Raw genomic sequence first — 18,438 nt, forward strand, 5'->3', positions numbered from 1 at the left:
CAACTCAAGATATGCTTATTGGGCTCTATGTATGTCGTTCATTCTCATGTAAACCTTTTTAATAAATAAATGAATTTAATTTTATAATAGATAATTAGAAATAAAAAAATAAAATCAAGTTTAGGACTCATTAAATACTTCTTCGTTAGATTAAAAGCACACAAGTTATTCCATAATTTACAATGATATGATAGGCTAACAATCTCGAGATAACACAAACTAAGAAAAATAAAACGTCAAAACAACTCCGACGTACTTTTCTCCCACAAGAGAGTCGGCATCGATGGCCCTGCATAATCAAACAAAACCAACCTAAAAAACCAATACAAACAAATGTGGTATTAAGAACTTTTTAAATTTTTTTCAAAAACTGTTTTTAAGCACTTAAAAGTACACAAAACTAATTGATGAAGAGATTATGTTTCATTTAATTCTCGACTTCTGAAATATTTACTTCGGTTCTTGCACTTTTAACTTTTGTCTATTTAATCTTACTTTTGAAACGCATATTATTGTATAAAAAAAAATTCATGTTCCAATTTTGCAAACAAAGACAGAGGATAGATGTTTTATATGTGCAAGAACCGAAGTAATAGATGTTCATACTTTGAGCACATATAAGAACACTTAGCAACCTGCTGCTTACAAAGAGGACATGACCCAAAAGAAAAATTGAAACATAATAACACATCCATTAACTTGCTATAGACATCATAGAAGTTACCTTTTCGTAAGACTATTTGGCTAGAATGTTTCTCCATTTATCTTTTAGGTCCACCGGGGTACGAGTGTTATCGAATACGTGATGACCGAATTCCAAAATTTTCTTCCAAGGAACATTTTTACTGTCTGTAGAAGAGAATCTATGAACTCCTTCCTGAAAAAAGTAGTTTTAGTTAGCATAAGGAAGAAACAAATAATGATTAGAAACAAAAGATTAGTATTTGGCCAATATGAGTTACTTTCATGTCCTTTGACCTAAGTAGGATTCAAAAAAGAGACGAGATGCATAATCAAGGACATCTTTCGATGCCGATTCGGAAGAGAGTTCGCAGATATTAGTAAACGACACGAATGAATTGAGAGCACGGAGCAGCTTGAACTTGAAAATTCTTTTAATGCAAGAGAAATCGTCAGAAAACTTTTCTACATGGTAGATCATGTCAACCAGCTTTGCTAACATTCAGATGAGAACTTAATTTTCCATTCTAAGAATCATGCCAGGTGCGTTCAAATATTTCTCTTCCCCTTCTGCATGATCTAATCATTTTGGGGCTGAGATTTAATAATAAAAACGAGAACAACTGGATCACACATAGGAACAGATATCACTAGTCTGAAAGATGAAATCTAACGTGAGATCCCACATCGGTTAGGGAGGAGAACGAAACACCCTTTATAAGGGTGTGGAAACATCTCCCTAGCATATGCGTTTTAAAAACCTTGAGGAGAAGTCCAAAGAGGACAATATCTGCTAGAGGTGGGCTTAAGCCGTTACAAATGGTATCAGAGGCAGACACCGGGTGATGTGTCAGCGAGTAGGCTGTTCCTCGAAGGGGGTAGACACGAGGCGATGTGCTAGTAAGGACACTGGGCACCAAAGGGGGTGGATTTGGTGGAGGTCCCACATCAATTGGAGAAAGGAACGAGTGACAGCGAGGATGCTGGACCATGAAGGGGTGGATTGTGAGATCCCACGTCAGTTGGGGAAAAGATCGAAACACCCTTTATAACGGTGTGGAAACCTCTCCCTAGCAGCGGGCTCCCAAAAAGGACAATATCTACTAACAGTGGGCTTGGACGGTTAGATAATAACAATTAATGATGCTAACAGTCCAAAACATCTTAATTGATCAACTGATGAATTGGTACCTTCAACATTTCCTCCTCTTCAGTGGACCAACGCATTCTCTTACGCTTCCCACCATGAAAATCAAAGCTTTTGCTGCAAACCAGAAAATGATAGTTAGTTGTAATTACTTTTATGATCAGAAACTGCTGAAAAACACCTGCAATGCACTGCAATCCAGTAATGTAGAAATTGAATGTTAGCCTATAAACAGACTAACAATTGATTACGAGAGGCTGGTTGCATCCTTAAATTCCTGGATGCAGAAACTTTCTCAATTTTGGTAGCATGATCTTTCCCAGGATTTGAAGTTTGTAAACGCAACGACTTTCTCGGAGAATTAAATTTCTGTCGGTTTGATCTTCTGTTAGCTTTGATTTTAAAGCGCTTTTTCTTCACGATTGTTTCATCCTTCAAATCATTATTTCCAGATGCAAGACCGGTATCTTCAAGCATCCCTTCGTTGTTGGGATGGATTTGTTCTCCACCATCATCTTTGTCTTGTTCTTGAGGTTCTTGAGCAGTCTCCCCATCACGATGTGGACTAGTAGTCGCTGATTGACCTCGATCCTTCGCAGTTTCATCATCCTGAAGGTTATCGGTTGACCTTAAGTTTTCTTCGTCCATCATTTCCCCATCTTCATCTTCTAAACTTTCTACCTGATGTGTTCCTAATGTGTCAGCCTCACGAGTTTCCTCTTCATTCATCGAATCCTCACAAGGCTGAACTTCAGGAGTTGAATAAATGCCCTTGCTAATATTAGACACAATAGGACCATCATGATTTTCGCCAATAACCCTCACCATCGACGTTGCTTGAACATCTCTTGCTATTCTCGCATGGTCTTCCTTTTCGTTACTCTGATTTTGCTCGATCTGCGTATCCTGATCTCGTGAGCTATCATTGCCCCAATGACTTCCATGATTAGGCTGGTTTGCATCCACTCCACGAGTTGAAACATTAGATGCTTTCTTCTTACCTGCCTCTCCTATCTGCAGCAAATTGCCACCACCAACCATCCTGGTATCAACGAAATTCGACAACGCTCTCTTCGCCACCATAGCATTTCTCCTCGATTCGTTTACACGAACCAAAGCTCTTTTATATGAACAATAAGGACAATAGAAGCGCCCTTCTTCATCGTACGAAGGTTCACATGACATACAGAGCTCATGAAGAGCAATTGGACATCCAATTTCAGTACAAACCAATAGATCACCACTCTTGTCGCATCTAATACAAGTGTCTTTCTGAAAGCAATCTATATTATCCAACACATCATTAGTTTCATTCCTCGAAGCCTCATGAACAGTGTTGTCTTCTGCATTCAGCACATCCTTACAAGATGCAAATCCATCATTCAGAGTGTTGCCTTCTGCATTCGGCGCATCCTGACCAGATACAAATCCATCGTTTTTTAAGCAAACATTCTCTTCCCTTTCTTCGAATTTGTATTAGGAAAAATTAAGTTAACACTAAAGATTAGGTCTATCAAACATTTGCTCAGAAAAATCCAAGCGAGTAACAAACGACGACATCGTGGATCACAGTTCAGTTTCAGTCGCGAAGAGCAACGGAACAACGAAACGACTTGCTTTGCGAGAAGAAAAAGAAAATGGCTCCATTTCTATAAAGAAGGAGAAATGAATACGAACCTGGTCAGAGAAGGAAGGAGACACCATAGGTGGCGGAGTAGAAGCGGCGGAACGCCGGGAAAGCCTGGACTTCCCGCCACGGCGACTCTTGGTCCTCACCGTCTTCCGGCACATTTACGAACCCTAATCTTTCAGAATCTTCAGTGCTCAAATCAACACAACGAATGAGAACGACCGAATTTCTTCCTCAATTCGAGATGAAGAATCATTCCATTTTCCCTCGAAAAATTGTTCTTTACGCAGACAATGAAGGTAACAATCTCGATTCGAAACCATTTTAATTTTGTACTAAAAATACCATTTTTATTTCGAACGCAAAATTCGGGTAACACATCTACTTATCCACTTCGTCTTATAAATCAATCATTATTTATTTATTTAATTTCTAATCATATATGTAGATATATGTATACATATATATACACACGTATATATACATATTATGTGTATAAAATAAAAAATCTAGTGGGAAGAAACAAAAGAGATTTTTGTTAGTTCTTGTTTGTCATGAACAAGAACGCTAAAAGGGTTATTCCATTGAAAGCAATAGCAAAAGGAAAAAGAAGTAAAAGCCCAAAGCAGGGGAGGGCGGTGGGGACACTTTGCAATAGCCTTACATGGACGGATCATTATTGTTTGGCTACTCAGAAGATACCTCCAAATTTTCCCGGAAAATGAGAGAAACTCAGGATTGCACCTCTCTTGTTCATCGTTAGATAACGATAACTCATCGCAAGCTTCATGGGGTCTGGAATCCGCCAATGCCATATCATAATCCTACGGTCGTCCTCCTTCACTTTCATGCGGTCTTCTCTGGAGCAGATATTTCTGTTCATCGATGAAAAAGTTGAACCGGACAAATTCCATATGGTGAGAAAATATCAAGACCCTTTGATTTTTGTAACGAAACTGCTTGTTTTATCCACTTTTTTCATATGGGGTTTATCGATAGTGATGGAAAATCCATTGAAATTTCTGAAAAAACTAGGTCTACCGACATCGCAGCTAGCATTGATACATACCCAGAAAAGAAAACAACGTAGGGAGTGATGTTTTTTCTTAAGTTTTTATGCTGTTTTTCGTTCATATTAACTCTGAAACTTCTTCTTCCAACATTGTTCATTCGAGTGTGTAGTGCTGGTATATCAGGCAAAATGATGTTTAGTAATAGAAAGAGATCACTGTTGCGCAAAATATCCCCATTGGAGCTTCTTCCTTGCAGGTGAGCACCTGTTTGAGTTTATCCTGTTCTGTTTGTCTGTTTTTCATTGACATATTAACAAGGTATTTAGTTCTCATTGTTCCTTGATTTCAAATGGGTGTCTGAAGTTTTTGTGCTAGCTGATGATCCATGGTAGCAAAAGTTCTGTTTCTGCTATGTTCTTCATTTTCATTCTGATGGTTGTTTTGAAGTTTTGTGTTCTTGAGCTTGTCTAGAGGGCTCATTGGAAGAATTCCCAGATTAGTTCTGTTCTAAGTCTGTTGAATTCTGTGATTATTTGTTGGTAAACCAATTGTTAGTGGAAGATAGTTGAGAGAGGCAGTATCTTCTGTTGTATGGCTGTAGTGATGTTATGAATGCTCTTGCATTTTGTACATGTGTGAGATCCCGCATTGGTTGGAGAGGGGAACGAAACGTTTCTTACAAAGGTGTGGAAACTTTTTTCTAGTAGACGCGTTTTAAAATCGTGAGGCTGACGGCGATACGTAACGGGTAAAAGTGGACAATATCTGTTAGCGGTGGGCATGAGCTGTTACAAATGGTTTAAAGCCAGACACTGGGCAATGTGTCAGCGAGGACGCTGGGCTCCCAATGGGGTGGATTGTGAGATCCCATGTTGGTTGGAGAGGTGAACGAAACATTCCTTGTAAGGGTGTGGAAACCTCTCCCTAGTAGACGCGTTTTAAAACCGTGAGACTGATGGCGATACGTTAAGGGTAAAAGCGGACAATATTTGCTAGTAGTGGGCTTGGGTTGTTACAAATGGTATCAAGCAGACACTGGGTTGTGTGCCAGCGAAGACGCTGGGCTTCCAAGGGGAGTGGATTGTGAGATTCCACATTGGTTGGAGAGGGGAACGAAACATTCCTCATAAGGGTGTGGAAACCTCTCCCTAGTAAACGCATTTTAAAACCGTAAGGCTGACGGTGATACGTAACGGACCAAAACAGACAATATCTGCCAGCAGTAGGCTTGGGCTGTTACAACATGTCCGTATTGAATGAAATACAATGAGTATCCACCTTGCTTTTTCCCATTCTCTTTTTGCTTTTCCTTTGAGTACGATTCGAGTTTCATACTTTCGCTCGTTTGATTCAACAGTATCTTCCGGACACGTGCAAGAGAGAAAGATCAAAAAATGGATGAGAAGAGTGAAACCAAAGAGCCATCAAAGTCTAATCTGTCATATCCTTCTCATCAAATCAGCCCTACAGAGAAGAGGACACCAATTGAAGTCTTTCAAGTGCCTGAAAGTTTAGGAGATGACCATTCCAAAGGAGAGAGTGATGCCACTCATGATCAGGTTGGGGCAAAATCAACCGACACTTCCTTTTGTCCTGCTGCCAGCATGAAAGCATCTAAAAAGTGGATGGCATTTGAAAGTGAAAACTTAGATACAACAAAGACATACACAAAGAGCTTCAGTGGTAGCTTTGGGTCGTCTTTTACTGAACTCTTGGAAACAACCATGACAAAAAAGACTGCAGAGAAGAATAAGATCGACGATTTATCGTCGTTGACGTACGTTATCTCAGATGCAACAAAACCGGATTGCCCCATCGTGTTTGCCAGTGATAGGTTCTTGGTTATGACTGGATATACATTGGAGGAGCTCATTGGAAGGAACTGGTTAGAAATGAATCAAGTATTGTTATGTGATAGATATCAAGTTTGTTATTTGATACCCTGTTTAGTTGAACTTTCCCTGAAAGCTAAAAGTAGTTTTTTTTCCCCCTTTTCATGTTGATGTTGTTCTATACAGCCGTTTTCTTCAAGGACCGGAGACGGATAAGAACGAAGTAGCAAAAATACGAGATGCAATCGGAAAGGGGAATAGCTACTGTGGCAAGCTCTTGAACTACAAGAAGAATGGTACTCCTTTCTGGAATCTTCTCACTGTTGGGCCTGTCAAGGATTCCCATGGCAACATCATCAAGTTTATCGGGTTTGTATTTCTACTTTTTTCTTGTATTGACTTCAACCAAAAAAAGGGCGACCCATTTTAAACCGAAATAAGTACCTCACCTCACTTACGAAGAAGTAGTTGGAGCTGGGCGGAGAACTATGAGCGTTTGCTTTTCTTTCATTTTCTAAAAGTGGTCCTTTATTTGATCCGCTGCTGGTCTTCGAACTAGTCATTACTGGTCAGCTTCATTGGTATCTTTTCAGTATGCATTCCGAACACTTTCATTTTTAGCGTTTCATCTTCTCTAGAGATGGGAAACTCGAACATCTCGAGCAGATGGTCTAACTAAATAACTTTTTCTTTTTCATACTTCCATGGTCGTGCCTTGTGGCACAACAACACCAGTACTATTAAAATGGTTTGTCAGTAGAGATGTTCCCACGGGTGCACTAGATTGGTTGTTTTAATCTGAGCTGTGTCACCAACTATGCTTTTCGATAAATTTATTGATTTGTTTTGCTGCTATTTTGGGTTCAATGTTTTACTACTAAGCAAGTCGATACACTGACCGACATTCCTGTGGCGTTTCTCAGAATGCAGGTTGAAATTGGCAAAAACACAGAAGGTATGAAGAAGTAATCATGTTGAAATAAAACAATACTCGATAGTTAGTTCGTCTCCTCTGATTTGGAACGGAAGCGATTGCTTGCTTAACTTCTCTCATCTTTGATATTCTAGAAAAAGAAAAGTCCATGAGGTCGTCCATGTCCATGACAGAGGTCCAAGCTGAGAAGGTAATTAAGTCCATTGAGGTCGAGGCTGCGAAAAGCCTAAGATCTTCCGTTCAGTCAAAAAGACACGATGCAGATAGAAAGCCCGAAGAGCCAGAAACGACTGGCGAGAATACTAGCACAGCTGATAACCAAAAGGCTCGGTTAGATCTAAAAACGCTCCATCCTACTTCAATTCATACGAGTAAATAATAGAATCAGGATTATCAGGTCTTAGTTCCTCAATGAGGTTCGTTTTCCGTCCACGAATTAGTTAAGTGAATGAGGGAAGGACGATGCCGACCGTCAAATAAAAATTTCAGTATATGTATATACATATATATTCATGTCTATTAACCAATGGTCTGATATTCTACTCAAGGCTGACTCTTTTGGTACTCTTACACCCTTTTTGTTTATAAGAATCACATTTCAGGACTCTTGTTCTTATGCAGGTTCAAAGAAAGGACTCTAGGCTCTGCAGTCGAACGTGAAGAACAGACCGTTGTTGAGACATCTGTTTTCAAGCTTGGGGACGGTGATCGTATCGCTACAAGAGAAAGGGACATACGTCAAGGAATTCAGTTGGCTACCACATTGGAACGAATTGAGAAGAAATTTTTTATCACGAACCCAAGACTTCCTGATAATCCTATTGTGAGCCGATAGTCTTTTCGATTTTCTATTGCCTTATATGAAACTTGTTTTGGTTGAAATCTTAAAAATGGTTGTTTTTGACATTTTTTTTTGCAGATATTTGCATCTCGAAGGTTTCTTCATTCCACCGAATACACGTGCGAAGAAGTTCTTGGGAGAAACTTTTGGTAGAGTTTCACTATGTTCTTTCTTCTGTTTTATCTTTTTTAGCATCCTTGATGTTTTTCTCTCAAGTTGTCTCTTTTTCTTCTTTTTTAACACCGCCTCGTGTCCACCCCCTTCAGGGCTCAGCCTCCTCGCTAACACATCTCCCGGTGGCTGGCTCTGATACCATTTGTTACAGCCCAAACCCACCATTAGCAGATATTGTCCTTTTTGGGCTTTCCCTTCTGGACTTCCCTTCAAGGTTTTAAAACGCGTCTGCTAGGAAGAGGTCTTCACACCCTATAAAGAATATTTCGTTCTCCTCCCCAACCAATGTGGGATCTCACAATGATTTTCTCTGAATATGTAGTGATACTCGTAGAATCTTGACTTAAACCAACCAATTATTTTTTCAATGGCTTTTGAAATTAATATGTTCCAGTCTTCTTTCCAATGCCTTGATACCACCATCTATCAAGATCAATGAGTGGTTCATGGAGCAGCATCCACACTCACATGGTCCATCCCTCCTCTCTTAAAAGGTTGGCCGCTCATCCTTGATTTTCCCATTTTCAATATCCCATGGTTCTTTGGTGTAAGAACAGAGTGGTTCCCTTGCAATTTCTTTATATATGAATCCAAGCTACATTTCCAAGATAATCTTACGATCGATGAATAGGCTTGGCCAAAAAGTGCTATTGCCTCGATCATTTGTGTAACAGCCCAAGCCCACTGCTAACAAATATTGTTCGCTTTGGCCCGTTATGTATCGCCATCAGCCTTAGGGTTCTAAAACGCGTCTGTTAAGGAGAGGTTTCCACACCCTTATGAAGAATGATTCGTTCCACTCTCCAACCAATTTGGGATCTTACAATCCATCTTCCTTGGGGACCCAGTATCCTCGCTGGCACACCGCCCAGTGTCTGGCTCTGATACCATTTGTATCCTTATAAGAAATGTTTCATTCCCCTTTCCAATCGATGTGAGATCTCACAATTTACCCCCCTTGGGGGCCCAAATCTTCGCTGGCACATCGCCCGATGTCTGGGTTTGATACCATTTGTAATAGTCCAAGCCCACCACTAACAGATATTGTCTGTTTTGGCTTGTTACGTATTGTTGTCAGCCTCACGGTTTTAAAATGCATCTGTTAGGGAGAGGTTTCTACACTGACATAAAGGTGTCATACTTCGTTCCACCCTGTGGGATCTCACTAGTCATTGTTCTAGTGTTACAATCAGCTTTCATTGCTCCCTTGTTTTCACTGCATCACTATTAAACTTCTATAAGAAAAACAATTAGATTTATAATAAGTATTTACAACCACTTCAATCTGTTTCATTCCATAGGTTTCTTCAGGGACTTGAAACAGATCAAGTAACTGTCTCAAAGATAAACGATGCAATTGAAGAACAAAGAGAAATCACCCTTCAGATAATCAACTATACAAAGAGTGGTAAATAAAATGGTTTTGTTTTTTCACCTTAAGTAGTACTTTTGAGTCTTACAACTTGGAACAACCTCAATTTATTGTACTTTTTTTACTGTGTTGATGCCAATTTTGATCTCATGATTCATAGGAAAAAAGTTCTTGAATTTGTTCCACTTGCAACCCGTGTATGATCAAAAGAAGGTATGATCTGATTCTTCTTCTAATAATCAATTAGAATTCGTACTTCCGATCCATTTCAAGTTTCATATGGTCGGGTCTTCTCTTCACTCTCTGTATATTAACAGGGCGAGCTTCAATATTTCATTGGCGTGCTACTTCATCTAAAACGTTCGAAAGACCGGCTTTTAGATCGGATGAAGCATGAACGAACTAAGCTGGTAATTATTGCTCTTTATTTTCCCCCATTCTTATTATGAATCTTTACTTCATATCTTATTTTATTAAGGGCTTTATCAATAATACATTTTTTCCTAGGTCAAAGATATAGCAGAAAGTGTCGACAGGGCTGTCCGAGAACTTCCCGACGCCAACTTGGTAGGGGTTTTCAGTTATTTTTCCTTGTTATTGGATTTGTTGATGTCTTTTCGGTGACCGTTTTGATCGACTTCCTTTTTCTTCTCGGTTTGGTTTTACTTTCGTCCTCGGAAGTATACGCTATTCTATGACTTCCTCGACTTATGGGAAGATGTAGTGAAAGGTTTTAGATATGCCGATATTTCGCTTTAGAAGTTCGGTTCTTTGGCAACAGCTTATGCAAGTTTCCATTTTATGAATAATATCAGAAACCAAGGAATTTCTGGGAAATTTACTGTCAGCCAGTCTTACCAAGGCCTCACAAGAAGTATAGTCCTTCCTGGATAGCCATACAAAAGGTACACGTAACGTTCTTCGTGTTCATAATGTAAGATGATATCAATGTTAGAACAGTGCCATCAGTCTGTACATTTGCCTTCAAAGAATTCACCCGAAAAAAAAAAGTATTATTTCAAAACATTTTCGACTCTGTTTTTTCGGGTTTTGAATTTCAACGAATAGATGTTTTGCATGCTTTCTTTTACCGCTTACCATTAGATGACATACAAAACGAGATGAGATGAGTTAAAAATTACTTAGTTATTTCTTTCAATGTCTACATTGTTTCATAGATTACCAGTCATGGTGAAAAGATAGGACTCCATCATTTTAAGCCAATAAAACCTCTGGGTTTTGGAGACATTGGAAGGTAAATTCATCATTTAAGCTTGAATATTTTTTAATCTTGTCAGTGTTTTGAGAGATAATTTTACCAAGATATAGAGTTACTGATAAATCGTTTCGTTTCAGTCCGAATAACTAATACAAACCTTCTCTCGCTAAGAACACGTGCACAACTTCTCTCTCTGAGTAGATTGGTGGGTTGATGCTTAGAAGCATTTTTGTGAAATCCCATCTCGGTTGGAGAGGGGAACGAAACATTCCTTATAAGGGTGTGGAAACCTCTCCCTAGTAGACGCGTTTTAAAACTTTGAGGGAAAGCCTGGAAGGGAAAACCCAAAGCAGACAATATCTGCTAGCGGTGGGCTTGAGCTGTTACAGTTTTTATCTAAACGTAAATTTGAAGCTCCTAATCAAAAATAATTGTTTTTGCAGTGTTCATTTGGTAGAACTGAATGGAACAGGTGAACTCTTTGCAATGAAGGTTATAGAGAAGTCAGTAATATTAAATCGTAACAAGGTAAAAATAATTTACCGTCTGATTCTTAATTTTTCATATTTCCCCCATGTTGGAAATAATACATTGCAGTTCAAAGCAGGATTTAAAAGCTAATGTGTGAAGGGATTCAGTAATTTTTTGTTCTTTGTTTGGGGGTAAAAAAAATTTGCATTTCCTTGTTTGTTGAAGAACAGGTTCACCGAGCATGCATGGAAAGGGAAATCATATCACTTTTGGATCATCCTTTCATGCCAACACTATACTCTTCATTTCAGGTATTCAAAAGTTGGTAAACTTTTTAATCTTGAGCCGTTTGATCGTCCCATACGAAAGCCATTGTGGAGAGTCATGATTTCTAACATGGTATTAGAGCCATGCCCTTAACTTAGTCATGTCAATAAAATCCTCAAATGTCGAACAAAGAAGTTGTGAGCCTCGAAGGTGTAGTCAAAAGTGACTTAAGTGTCGAACAAAGGGTGTACTTTGTTAGAAGACTCCAGAGAGGGAGTCAAGCCTCGATTAAGGGGAGGCTATTCGAGGGCTCTAAAAGTCTCGGGGGAGGCTTTATAGTGTACTTTGTTCGAGGGGAGGATTGTTGGGAGGGAGTCCCACATTGGCTGATATAAGGAATGATCATGGGTGTGAGGCCTCTTGGGGAAGCCCAAAGCAAAGGCACGAGAACTTAAACTCAAACTGGACAATATCATACCATTGTGGAGAGTTGTGATTCCTAACACCCATATCTGCACAAGTACCTGTTTATTATACTGACACTGTTGTCTCGATGGCTTGTCAGACACGTACGCACATTTTTCTGATAATGGACTTCTGCCCGGGCGGAGAGTTATTTACGTTTCTTGACAATCAGCCAATGAAAATGTTTAAAGAGGAAGCTGCTGGGTACGTTGAGCTAATACTTTTTATATTCTGCACTCATGAACTTGTTCTTGTGGTGGTATTAGGGATGTGATGGGAGCCTAAAACGATCTCTTCTTTCGTTTCTCGTGTGCTCGAGTGTGTTTTTTCCCTTGTCCTACAGAAGTACTGAATAATATCTATATTTCCGAGCTAGAGAACATGAACAATGGTGGATTAATTATCTGGAACTGAAGAAGCACCATCAAAGTCATGTTCCAATGTTTGGTTTGGATGTTTTTTTGTTTGGAAGAAACACCTAATCAATGTTTTTTTTTTTTTTTTTTGCCTGAAAATACTATTATCAGAAACACTCCCAACTGCGCTCTTGAGCATGACACATGTTCTAAGAAAATACCGTAGAGTTTATGTAATATCCCAAGCCCACCGCTAGTAGAAATTGTCCGCTTTAGCCCGTTACGTATCGCTATTAGCCTCACGGTCATAAAATGTTTTCTAGGGAGAGGTTTCCACACCCTTATAAGGAGTGTTTCGTTCCTTTCTCCAACCGATATGGGATCTCACAATCTACCCCCTGGGGATCCAACGTCCTCGTTGGCACACCACCCGGTGCCTGGCTCTGATACCATTTGTAACAGCCCAAGCCCACCGCTAGCAGATGTTGTCCACTTTAGTCCGTTACATATCGCCGTCAGTCTCATGGTTTTAAACCGCGTTTGGTAGGAAAAGGTTTTCACACCCAACTAATGTAGGATCTCACAATCCACTCCCCTTGGGGACTCAACGCCCTCGTTGGGCGTCTGGCTCTAATACCATTTGTAACAACCGAAGCCCACCGCTAACAGATATTGTCCGCCTTACCTCATTACGTATCACTGTCAACCTCATGATTCCTCAGTTTTGTAGGCTCTCTTTTTGTTCGTCCTTTTTCTTTCATTTTTCTCAATATACGTTCGGTTATTCATTGTTCTTGTTCCCATGATGCGAGATATTCACACTTATTACAATAGCTCCATGAAGTAAAGGGACTTGAATGCTTGCTTGTTTTTGTATAATAACACCTACACTCTGTGGCCTTTCAGCATTTAGTGACAAACATCACTATTTTTCAGGTTCTATGCTGCAGAAGTTGTCATTGCTTTAGAGTACCTTCACTGTTTAGGTAATTGTTGCTGCTTCTCTTATTTCTAAAGTAGTAAAATTCTTACATTTATTACCCTGAAGTATTTGAATCATCACTCCATTTCAAAAGAATGGTATTCTTGTAGATATTGTATCATGTATGTTTTTACAAAATGCACAAGGCCTTCACCTCCCGCCCGGCTCGGAACTGTTAAAATATGAGTTAGATTACAAGTTACATACCGATTTGGTTCCTAAACTTTCAAAAGTGTAATGTCCAAAACCCACCACTAGTAGATGTTGTTTGATTTGGCCTGTTACGTATCGTCGTCAGCCTCACGGTTTTAAAATCCGTCTATTAGGAGAGGTTTCTACACCCTTATAAAAGATACTTCATTCCCCTTTCCAACCGATGTGGGACCTCACAATCCACACCCTTGGGGGCCCAACATCCTCGCTGGTACACTGCCTCGTGTCTGGCTCTAATACCATTTGTAACAACCCGAGCTCATCGCTAACAGATATTGGCTGCTTTGGCCCATTACGTATCGTCATCAGCCTCACGGTTTTAAAACGCATCTATTAGGGAGAGGTTTTCACATCCTTATAAGAGATATTACGTTCCCCTCTCCAACCGACATGAGACCTCACAAAAAGTGTCTAATAGGTCCATGAACTTTCAATTTTGTTAAGTCCATATAAATTCAATTTTCTAAAGTTAATTAATCTAAATTGAAAGTTTATGTCTAATAGAACCTTAACTTTTCAATGACATGTCTAGTAGACCCGTGAATTTTAAAAAATATCGAAATTGGAAGTATAGTATATTCTGCTTTGTTTCAAGCTTTGGTCACGTTTATGAACCACATATCATCATACTTGTGATCATTTTTCCACTTCGATGCAGGTATTGTCTACAGGGACCTAAAACCCGAAAACATTCTACTCCAAAAAGATGGACATATCGTCCTCACTGATTTCGATTTATCATTTAAGACGTCAAATATACAAGTACATAACTATTTACTCGTTGAGACATATTTACATCTCCTTCCTATTTTTTAAGAGATTTGACATGAGAACTTTATGCTCTTCTTGCAGACCACAAAATCTCCACCCCGGAAACGGATTAAGGGATCTTGGCATAGATTGGTGCCGACGTTCGTTGCTGAACCGATTGTACAACTGAATTCATTCGTAGGAACTGAAGAGTACATTGCTCCCGTATGATCTATCTTAATCTCCATAGACAACTTTAGCCATTCCAAGAATGTTAATAATAGTTCATATCGTTTGTTTGTTGTAGGAGATCATTATGGGAGCTGGCCATAATAGTTCTATTGACTGGTGGACTCTTGGTAAGAAGGCTATTTTCCTTGAGGCTTTTCCTTATCCTTCGTTGATGGTTTGATGCATGGAATTCAGGTATTTTGCTGTATGAAATGCTCTATGGTCGCACACCCTTCAAAGGCAAGAACAGGAAGAAAACCTTTTCCAATATTTTGTTCAAGGACTTGACCTTTCCCCTTAGTATTAAGGTAAGTGGCTGTGGATGTTCTTCCTTTTCTGTGTTAAGGCTTCGAATTTGTTCGAGTTCTTGGTGTTCATGGTCAATGTTGCAGGTGAGTCTTGCAGGAAAGCAGCTGATTGATGCACTACTACAGAGAGACCCTGCACGTCGTCTAGGATCAAGTACCGGTTCCGATGAAATCAAACGACATCCATTTTTCCGTCATATAAACTGGCCTAAGATACGAACAATGGTAAATACTATTCTCTTTTGAACATCCACAGAAAGCTTAAGCAAGAAAGCACCTGAAAAGAAAATCTTCAAGATAAACAGCATTTGTTTGTCTTTGAATGCAGACTCCACCATCAACAGAAGTAGCCCTTCAGTTATTTGAGAGAGATCCAAAGGCTAATGATTTGAAGTGGGAAGATGGAGTGCTCAGTCACTCGATAGGCTCTGATATATTCTGAGGAACTCAAATCTCAGCAGAAAAAATTAGCTTTGTTTATATGAGTACCATTCAACAATAAATCCACTGATAACATGATTAGTATTCTCAAAGAAATCTCAAGGGGTGCCTTTATGATAAGAACTTGAGATGTTTCGAGATACTCCCTCCTGTTCTAAAAACTCCAACTCCATTCGTTTGATAATCGATTGATTTCTTTTTAAAAGTCAAGTTTATAAACATTACTGCTACTCTATGTATTTCATTTTTTATCACTTTCTATCAATGGGTTAAAAAATCAAGCCAAATTTGAAAATGTAAGGTCCTAAAAACAAAATCAACGTTTTTTAACCTTGATTTCATCGATCTTGAATAAAAACTTGGTTATCAAACAAGACTTAAATAACTCAAAATCCCGGGTTGTTTAGGGTTGGCCAAACCCTCCGGAGAATTGGTGAGTTCGACAAGGAGCATAATACAAGGTCGAAGTACGATCCTCGACATCTCATCTCAAATAACATAAATAAAATAAGAGGAAAACTAAAAGAGTGTCCAAATCTTGGGCTAACCGAATAAAAACAGATAATGGAACTGAAGGATGGCAAGGTGCAGGCCGTGGTTAGGCAAGGATAGATGTAACATACAAGGAAAATGTGAAAGAAAGCAGGATGAACAATCATTTCTAAAGCATAGCTGCCGAAGGCTTCTGGTAAGAAACAGAGATCGAACACTTCTAGCAAGCAATAACGTTTGTATTTGTGATCAACAATAGAACAATCCAGCAAACATTGAACCAGGCAGGTGAAATCACTAGAACACCAGCAATTTTTGTAATACTACAAATGAAAATAAGCAAAAACAAGGCATTCACTTGTATGATACAAGTCCAGATAACATATAATTACAATGCTTCAGAACAACTCAATTCACCAAAAAAACTGAAACATACACTGAAGTGTTCCTACTTGGTGGCCTGCGCAATTATGTTACTTATTGAACTAGCTTGCTCCTTTGCTGTCTCCACCAACGAATCCTACAATGGAATATCAATTACCTTATCATCAGCTGAATTGAAATCATAACTAAGGTACTGCAAAGACAAAGAAGAGAGTACCTGTGCGGCTATCAATCTTGCTACTGTTTTCTTGCTTGATTCTTGGAGTTCGCCAGCTATTAGAAGCTCATCCAGTATATAATAGGCCTTCAATGTTAAAATAAATAAACAACACATTCAAAGTTTCATATAAAGGACGTGAACATCTACTCAAGAAAAGTTAACTGGCGAGAAGCTGAGTGCATGTAATTCAGATGCATCGGGCTTACACAAAATACCAATGTCTGGCAGGCCAGAGGCAATGGATTGCTAATTAAAGAAAGGTGCAGCTTAAGCAAGTAAATAATACCTTGTGAAAGTTGAAGATCAAATCCAACTCACAGACCTACAAACATAAATGAAAGACCATAATAATGAAGAAACTAAATGTCAGTTAAAGAGATGGTGCAAAAAAAATAGTCTCGAACAACTTATGAATTAAAATTTAATTCACTTACACTGCCGAAGTAACGGTCCAAAATCTCAACAAAATGATGAATACATTCAAGGACCTCTAATTCATTGTCATCCTGATCAATGCACATGCAAAAGTAAAGACTAGCATATCTGCATTAGACGAACAGTAAAATTATTAATCATCTTAGACCGGGCAACATGGACAAATTAAAGATTTGGATTGCAGAACACATCAATACGCCATGACGTACCTTTTATATACAGCTTTGAGTCCCCTCCATTCCACAAAGTTACAGAGCTTAGGCCCCCGGTTTAGAATCATTCCACTAAGCTCACGGATAACCTTTTTAAAGAACATGAGCAGACACAAGCACATGTCATAATGTGGTAAGTCCAATAGATCCTAGGGGAACTAAAACTTATTAAAGCAAATAAACTTTGTGAGCGTGTGGAAAGCCAACAAGAAATTGCAAATATTCTCATTGCTGGAAATTAAAAGAACCTCTTAGCATTAAATTACAGAATGAGGCAAATAGCTGACTTACCTTAGATCTCTCCTTCTGAGTATAAGGAGAATACCATTTCGTCAACCTCACTTTTCCTTGTCTGCTTATAAGAAGCACGAAGTGAATCTGGAAATTTACACCAACAACATCAGTTAGAACACCATGTAAGATATGGATTAAGCCGTCTTTTCTTGGTGGGGAAACGAAGATTTGAAGATATAAACACTGAACTTAAGTTGCTCCAAGGAAGAGATAATTATTTTATGAGAAAGAACCACGCTTTCATTGAGGAAAAAAAAATGAGACACTACAAAAGGAAAAGCTAAAGCTAACGAGCATACAAGAAACACCCCAGACCAAAGATGCCAAACAACTATCTCAACAAAAAGGGGCTCCAATCCACAATAATAACTTTTGGGTAATTTACAAAAGTCCTTGGGAATAGGCAAGAAAAGGATTCAGGAACTCATGGCTTAAACACACTCACAAGCTCGAGAACAAAAGAAATGAAACAAGAATCACCACTCCACCACTCTGGAGAAGTGCGGATTCTACTACTAGCTCAACAGAGAAGAAACAGCTCCGCCTAAGGGAGGAACAACCAAATGAGGGAGTTAGGACAGACGACGATTACAATCCCAAACCACCTAGCAAGACGAAATCCAAGAACTATTCCTGAAATCCCAGATGCTATACAGCCACATAAACGAACGAGCACGACGAATCCAACAACAAATAGAATCGAAAATTGGGCAATCCGGATGTCGGCTAAGCAAAGATCTGAATCTTTACAACACTAAAAGCACTCAAAATCGATTTTAAGAGCGAAAAAAAAATTCAGAAGAAAAAGAGGAAACAATTAAACCATTCCACAAAGAAAGAGCAAAGCAGATCCACGATGAGGAAGACTATAATGCATTGAACAACCCAATTTCAACCTTGAAATAATCAAAATCTAGAAATGAATCAAAGCAATATAATCACATACCATTTTGCTCTGAACTTTCAGGAACCAAAGATCTCGATTCCAAAATTCGATCTCTCCGATCAGAGTACAGTTTCTCCTCCGTCGCTCTGCTGTAAATATATTTTGTTCAGAATTCCTACCCGCCAAAG

General features: G+C 39.0%; 3 protein-coding genes across 8 annotated transcripts; 1 reads left to right on the forward strand and 2 right to left on the reverse strand.

Annotated features, from left to right (window-relative positions):
* Positions 1-119: 119 nt before the first annotated feature.
* LOC111455319 lies at positions 120-3,818 on the reverse strand. The gene is made up of 5 exons (XM_023096935.1): positions 3,506-3,818; positions 2,070-3,241; positions 1,873-1,945; positions 725-877; positions 120-289 (listed from the first exon to the last, which is right to left on the reverse strand). Exons 1-4 carry the CDS (start codon positions 3,617-3,619, stop codon positions 737-739), a joined length of 1,500 nt encoding a protein of 499 aa, XP_022952703.1. The 5' UTR covers positions 3,620-3,818; the 3' UTR covers positions 120-289; positions 725-736.
* A 272-nt stretch (positions 3,819-4,090) lies between these two features.
* LOC111455310 (phototropin-2-like) lies at positions 4,091-15,469 on the forward strand. 6 transcript variants are annotated; one of them, XM_023096921.1, is made up of 25 exons: positions 4,091-4,375; positions 4,494-4,544; positions 4,641-4,727; positions 5,829-6,356; positions 6,490-6,672; positions 7,227-7,258; positions 7,372-7,567; positions 7,859-8,060; positions 8,157-8,227; positions 9,554-9,660; positions 9,785-9,837; positions 9,942-10,034; positions 10,132-10,191; positions 10,440-10,529; positions 10,803-10,879; positions 11,287-11,371; positions 11,545-11,625; positions 12,147-12,250; positions 13,339-13,388; positions 14,256-14,359; positions 14,450-14,572; positions 14,655-14,706; positions 14,774-14,886; positions 14,971-15,111; positions 15,215-15,469. In XM_023096921.1, the coding sequence occupies exons 1-25, from the start codon at positions 4,344-4,346 to the stop codon at positions 15,326-15,328; spliced, it is 2,829 nt and encodes a 942-aa protein (XP_022952689.1). In that variant the 5' UTR covers positions 4,091-4,343; the 3' UTR covers positions 15,329-15,469. The 6 variants fall into 6 exon arrangements, with proteins under 6 accessions (XP_022952689.1, XP_022952690.1, XP_022952693.1 ...); XM_023096922.1 differs by lacking the exon at positions 4,494-4,544; XM_023096923.1 differs by lacking the exon at positions 4,494-4,544 and having other exon boundaries at positions 4,092-4,375; positions 4,634-4,727.
* A 568-nt stretch (positions 15,470-16,037) lies between these two features.
* On the reverse strand, positions 16,038-18,423 carry LOC111455328 (AP-1 complex subunit sigma-1). The gene is made up of 7 exons (XM_023096947.1): positions 18,311-18,423; positions 17,362-17,448; positions 17,068-17,159; positions 16,858-16,966; positions 16,710-16,745; positions 16,421-16,507; positions 16,038-16,339 (listed from the first exon to the last, which is right to left on the reverse strand). Exons 1-7 carry the CDS (start codon positions 18,311-18,313, stop codon positions 16,268-16,270), a joined length of 486 nt encoding a protein of 161 aa, XP_022952715.1. The 5' UTR covers positions 18,314-18,423; the 3' UTR covers positions 16,038-16,267.
* Positions 18,424-18,438: the final 15 nt, after the last annotated feature.

This window comes from Cucurbita moschata, unplaced genomic scaffold (assembly GCF_002738365.1).
Source record: "Cucurbita moschata cultivar Rifu unplaced genomic scaffold, Cmos_1.0 Cmo_Scf00017, whole genome shotgun sequence".
Classification (NCBI taxonomy): domain Eukaryota; kingdom Viridiplantae; phylum Streptophyta; class Magnoliopsida; order Cucurbitales; family Cucurbitaceae; genus Cucurbita; species Cucurbita moschata.

What these genes read in the sequence shown, in the direction of transcription:
- LOC111455328 (XM_023096947.1), bottom strand. An exon ending in CTCAAAGCTGTATATAAAAG is followed by an intron (nt 16,967 to 17,067) that starts GTACGTCATGGC and finishes CGTCTAATGCAG; the next exon opens with ATATGCTAGTCTTTACTTTT. An exon ending in CAAGATTGATAGCCGCACAG is followed by an intron (nt 16,340 to 16,420) that starts GTACTCTCTTCT and finishes ATTCCATTGTAG; the next exon opens with GATTCGTTGGTGGAGACAGC.
- LOC111455310 (XM_023096920.1), top strand. Translation starts at nt 4,555, where the DNA reads ATGTTTTTTCTTAAGTTTTTATGCTGTTTTTCGTTCATATTAACTCTG. An exon ending in AACATCATCAAGTTTATCGG is followed by an intron (nt 6,673 to 7,226) that starts GTTTGTATTTCT and finishes GGCGTTTCTCAG; the next exon opens with AATGCAGGTTGAAATTGGCA. An exon ending in CTGAAGAGTACATTGCTCCC is followed by an intron (nt 14,573 to 14,654) that starts GTATGATCTATC and finishes TGTTTGTTGTAG; the next exon opens with GAGATCATTATGGGAGCTGG.
- LOC111455319 (XM_023096935.1), bottom strand. Translation starts at nt 3,619, where the DNA reads ATGTGCCGGAAGACGGTGAGGACCAAGAGTCGCCGTGGCGGGAAGTCC. An exon ending in CTCCTTCCTTCTCTGACCAG is followed by an intron (nt 3,242 to 3,505) that starts GTTCGTATTCAT and finishes GTATCTGGTCAG; the next exon opens with GATGCGCCGAATGCAGAAGG. An exon ending in AAGAGGAGGAAATGTTGAAG is followed by an intron (nt 878 to 1,872) that starts GTACCAATTCAT and finishes TACTTTTTTCAG; the next exon opens with GAAGGAGTTCATAGATTCTC.